Below are 4,983 nucleotides of genomic sequence, written 5' to 3'. Positions count from 1 at the left end.
TAAAGTATTTTGTGGGATTTCTGGGACGATTGTCTGAGGCAGTGAGATCCTTGGTCAGTCCTCTTCGTTTATGAGTTTTGCTTGGGATTACCAATGGATTGCTGATCGTATTCTGAAGCTGATTGATTGGGCTTTTCGTGTGCCCGAAAACTGTAGTCACCATACCCCCCGCACGCTTGTTGGGATTGCGCGCTTGGGGATTGTCAGATTTCACTAGATTCATGGCAGAGGCTGGAAGAAGGATTGCTGATTGTGCCTTAGGGTTCCCTCTCGATATCCGACGGCTTTATTAGCATGACTGTCCGCTGCCCCATTGTGTGTGCGCAGAATATGATAGAACCGAATTGTACTGAAGTAATCGGTGAGGAGATTGATGCGGCAGAGGTGTTGTTGGAGGCTGCTATTTGATGACGGCCTGTGATGATTCATATATCCGATGACAATCGAAGAGTCTCCTAGCACGATTGCCTTTTTGATACCCCTTTTTTGAAGTTGCATCAAACCTTGGAACAGAGCAAGAGCCTCCGCAATATTGTTAGTTTTGACTCCTAAACTCCATTCATAGCTACTTATTTCTTCTCCTTTCTCATCTAGAATAACTCCTCCTGCTCCTGCTGGTCCTGGATTGGACTTAGAGGCCCCGTCAAAGAGTAAAATTGGACAGTTATTGCTCGTCATCCATCTCTTGAATTCCTGAGATGAGAGCCTTATTTCCCATTGTTTGATCTTGTGGTTAGGATTCGCGCTCCTTCTCTGAATATTATGATGATGGCCTGTACTATCTAGAATATGACTGATCATGATCCTTTCCTCAGTAGTGTAATCAGTAATTTTAATGATGCCTGAGCATTTGACTACTATCGTTTCCTGCGCTAGAAGGTGAGCACTGCTACATGTTATTCTAACATTGCCTTCTTGGTTTTGAAAAATTTTCTTGTTTCTAGTGAGCCAGATTTTCCAGAGAAGGTTGTGTGGGATGATGTCCCAGGTTCTTTTGACAATCTTGCTCCGCTTATCTTTCCAGGGGCAATTCCTTCTCCAATAATGTATTGTCTCAGCAATGTTTTGCTGGGGCTGCCAGTTTATATTGCCAAGTTTGGCCATAATAGTCCAGCATCTCTTCGCAAAGGCACATTCAAGAAAAAGATGGTGGATGGTTTCCTCCTCAGTGCAGCAGTTAGGACAGATTGAGGGACCATATATCCCTCTTTTTTTTAAATTTTCCGAGGTGAGAATTTTCCCTTTAAGCAACAGCCAGATGAAGAATTTGACCTTTGGGATGGCCTCAGATTTCCAGATTATTCGCCATTGATTCCAAACCGGAGCTTGATAAGTGCTATTGCAGATGAATTGATAGCCAGATTTAATGGTATACCCTGAGCCCGTGGGGTCCCATCTGAGCCCATCTAGAGCTCCTTTTTTAATAGGAGCTCTATTTTGGAGATTTTTAATGAGGGCTTGCAAGCTAGAGTCCAAGTGTGGAGGAATGACCGGAAATTCCCAGCTAAGCCAAGCTCCGCTCTCCTCGTCCCATTTTGAGATTTGATCCAGCCTCTGGATGCCCTTACTATGCAGATAAATAATAATGGGAATGGCTTCTTCTACAGAATTTATAGGTTGAAAACCCATAATTTTATCAGTGGCATAATTAATGCTGCTCCCATCCCCTGGAATTTTTGAAGTATTTTGGACAAGAATGGGAATTGCTTTCTTACAAAGTTGCCATATTTTAGTGGAGTCCCTTGCTGGAATATCAGATTCAAGTAATCTTTGCCTGCTGTCTGAAAGATACTTGCATTCAAGAACCTGTTTCCACCAGGCTTTAGGTTCACTGATGAGTCTCCAAGCCATTTTAATCCCAAAGGCAAGATTCAGTAATTTAGGCATTCTGATTCCCAATCCACCTCTATCTGGAGATTGGATTACATTTCTCCAATTGACCAAATTGAATCTATTTTTATCTTGTTTCCCTCCTTGCCATAAAAAATTACGGAGAGCAATTTCTAACTTGTTGTGGAAAGAAGCTGGAGCTTGATAAAGAGTGAAGCGGTATAATGGTAAGGAGGAAATACCTGATTTAAGCAAGATTAATCTACCCGCTGGGTTGAGCCATTGAGTTCCCCATTGCTGCACCTTTCTTTTGACTTTGTCAATTACTTCACTCCAGGTAGATGCTTTAAGGACGCCCAAAGTAACTGGCATCCCTAGATATGTGAAGTGGTCCCAGGTTTCTTTGTAGGCTACTCCAAATATATTGGCAATGTTGTGAGCTGTTTGATTAGAGATGTTCCATCCATAGATGCAGCTTTTCTGAAGGTTGACTTCTCCTCCAGAGCACTCCATAAATTGGTCAAGAATAGATTTGAAGCGCCTTGCTATTGTGGTGGAGGCCCCGCCAATTAGCAAAGTATCGTCAGCGAATTGTGAATGATTGATATTTTTAACTCCATTCCCATACTTGATGCCCGAGATGAGGCCTACTCTTCGATTGTAATCAAGGTTGCTGCTGAAGGATTCCGCCATCATGATGAAAAGATAGGGTGAGAGAGGGCATCCTTGCCTTAGACCTCTTGTGGATTGAAAGTATTCACAGGGGCGGCCATTGATGAGAGGCGAGATCCAAGGGCCAGTGATGCATGCAGCGATGGTGCTTATGAATTCAGAGTTGAAGCCCATTTTTCCCATGACAGCGTACAAGAAGGAGTGTCTGACTCGGTCGAATGCGTTGGCTAGATCTAGCTTGAGAACGAAACCTTTCTCTTGTCTGGAGGTACTAGAATGGATAGCTTCTTGAACCAAGGAGATGGAGTCATGAATCTGCCGGTTAGCCATGAAGCCGCCCTGATTTTCAGATATGATAGAAGGAAGCACAGGTTGAAGTCTAGCAGCTATGATTTTTGCAAAGATCTTATAAGAAGTGTTGCACAAGGAAATAGGTCTGAACCTGGAAAAGGAGGTGGGCCTGGATTCCTTGGGGATGAGGGCTAGATTTGTTGAATTAGTGAACCCCCCCATTTTCTTTTTTCTTTGTATTCCTTTAATCATCTTTACCAGATCTTTTTTTATCAAATGCCAGTGGTCTCTGTAAAAATTAATTGAGAAGCCATCTGGCCCTGGAGATTTGTCTGGCTGAAGAGTCCAGATAGCTTTTTTAACCTCTTCCTCAGTTATTTCTCTATTCATCCTTTCATTTTCTTCAGCCGAGATTTTCCTTGGAAGGTGTTGGAGAAAGGCCGTGTAGTCTCTAGCGTCTTGATTTTCAGTGAGTAGGTTCTTGTAGTGATGGAAGGCTGCCCTTTTGATAGATTCCTGATCGTCATGCCTGCTGCCTTGACTATCAATGATAGCGGTTACAATGTTTCTTGATTTTTTTACAGTGGCCTGCTTGTGGAAGTATGCTGTATTTTTGTCCCCTTCTTTTAACCATATTTCTCGCGACTTAAGCCTCCATTTGACTTCTTCTGCTCTCTTAATTTGAGTGAGTTGTTCCTGCACTTCCCATTCCTTGTCTTTGAGCTGATTAGTGAGTCCTTGTTCTTCTATTTTTTTTTGTATCTCTTCCAAACTCTGCTGCAATTTTCCTTTGATTTTTTCTGGTTCTTGGTAGCTAGTTTTTGCCCAATCCTTAAGTGCTTTCCTTATGTTTCGAATTTTAGTTTCCCAAATATAATTTGGGGATCCTTCAACATGTTTCTTCCATGTTTCTGCTATAATAGATTCAGCCTCAGGGCTTTCTTTCCATAATGGATTGTATCTGAAAGGGATTGGTCCCAGGTTGGCATGTGCGTCCAACGTTAGAAGGATGGGAGAATGATCTGAAGCTGTAGCGCTTAGAATTTTGGTATGACCTGCAGCAAAATAGGAAAGAAGAGAAACATTGATCAAGATTCTGTCCAGCCTTTCCATAATGTTACCTGGTCCCAGACGTCTATTGTTCCACGTGTATTTTCTATTCTTTGGTATAATGTCCAGCAATTCGACTTCCGCCATGATGGTTTCTAGCTGCCTTCTAAAAGGATCTGGGGTGAAGGCACCCCCCCTTTTCTCGTTCGCGTGGAGAATTAAATTGAGATCTCCCGCAAGGATAAGATTTGTATTCTGCTCCTTATCTATTTCCTGCTTCAATTCCTTCCAGCATTGTTCCTTTTCCCGAAAATGGTTGGGGATATAGATATTATAAATGATAATATCACAGTTTTCTTCTTTGTTGACGAGGTTGGTCCTGATCCAATTTGAGTTGATGACTGAAGATGCACAATTCCAATGCTGCTTTTTCCACATAGTGGTGATTCCTCCAGAGGCTCCTCTGGAATTACTACTGATCCCTATGAAGGATTTTTGTGATTCAATGATTGTCTGCATATCATTCTGATTTTGTTTGGTTTCCTGAAGTAAAACGATTTCAGGGCTTTCTGAATGAAGAAGATCTCTTAGGGCCGCTGTTTTGGAGGGGTGCCCCATACCCCTGCTATTCCAAGATAAAAGCTTCATCATAAGACATTCGATCGAGGAGGTGCTCGCCTCTCAAGTTCTTTGGTTGCTGTATCTTTCTCTTGGGAACCTGTAATGAAGGAGTCCATAGGGGTTTGAATCCCTAGAGCTATGTCCTTTTGCGAACTTTCTTCCCGGTGCTGCTTGGCTGATTTTCTGCCTGGCCCAGATTTCTTGTAGATGTCACCGGATGCACCAAGATCTTTGGAGGAACTTCTGGTAGTTCTTATAGGCTGCAGTCCGGGAACTGACTGAGCTGGATTCGAAGAGACCAAGGGGGGCTCAATGCGGGTCAATACTGGCTGTTCAGAATGAGGGCCATCATTGGTCACTTTCGATTTATTTTTGGATAAGCTCCTATCAGCAGAGTGTGGAGGGGAAGCACAGTGGGGGGAGGAGGGGGAGGTTCTGGGGCCTATGGGGGAAGGGGGGGGTGAAGGAGGTTCCTCTGATGCAAGAGATCCAAAGGGGTTGGAGGATGAGGGGAAGACA

General features: G+C 43.3%; 1 protein-coding gene across 1 annotated transcript; it reads right to left on the bottom strand.

Moving 5' to 3' along the window:
• Window positions 1-219: 219 nt before the first annotated feature.
• On the bottom strand, window positions 220-4,461 carry LOC149253083 (uncharacterized). The gene is made up of 2 exons (XM_089454362.1): window positions 2,073-4,461; window positions 220-1,910 (listed from the first exon to the last, which is right to left on the bottom strand). The coding sequence occupies exons 1-2, from the start codon at window positions 4,459-4,461 to the stop codon at window positions 220-222; spliced, it is 4,080 nt and encodes a 1,359-aa protein (XP_089310488.1).
• Between the last annotated feature and the right edge of the window lie 522 nt (window positions 4,462-4,983).

Source organism: Pinus tabuliformis, chromosome 7, assembly GCF_031772625.1.
Source record: "Pinus tabuliformis cultivar Carrire ecotype Pingquan chromosome 7, CPIR1, whole genome shotgun sequence".
NCBI classification, from domain to species: Eukaryota; Viridiplantae; Streptophyta; class Pinopsida; order Pinales; family Pinaceae; genus Pinus; species Pinus tabuliformis.
The sequence above is the reverse complement of the archived record's forward strand: the minus strand, read 5'-3'. Positions and strand labels throughout refer to the sequence as shown.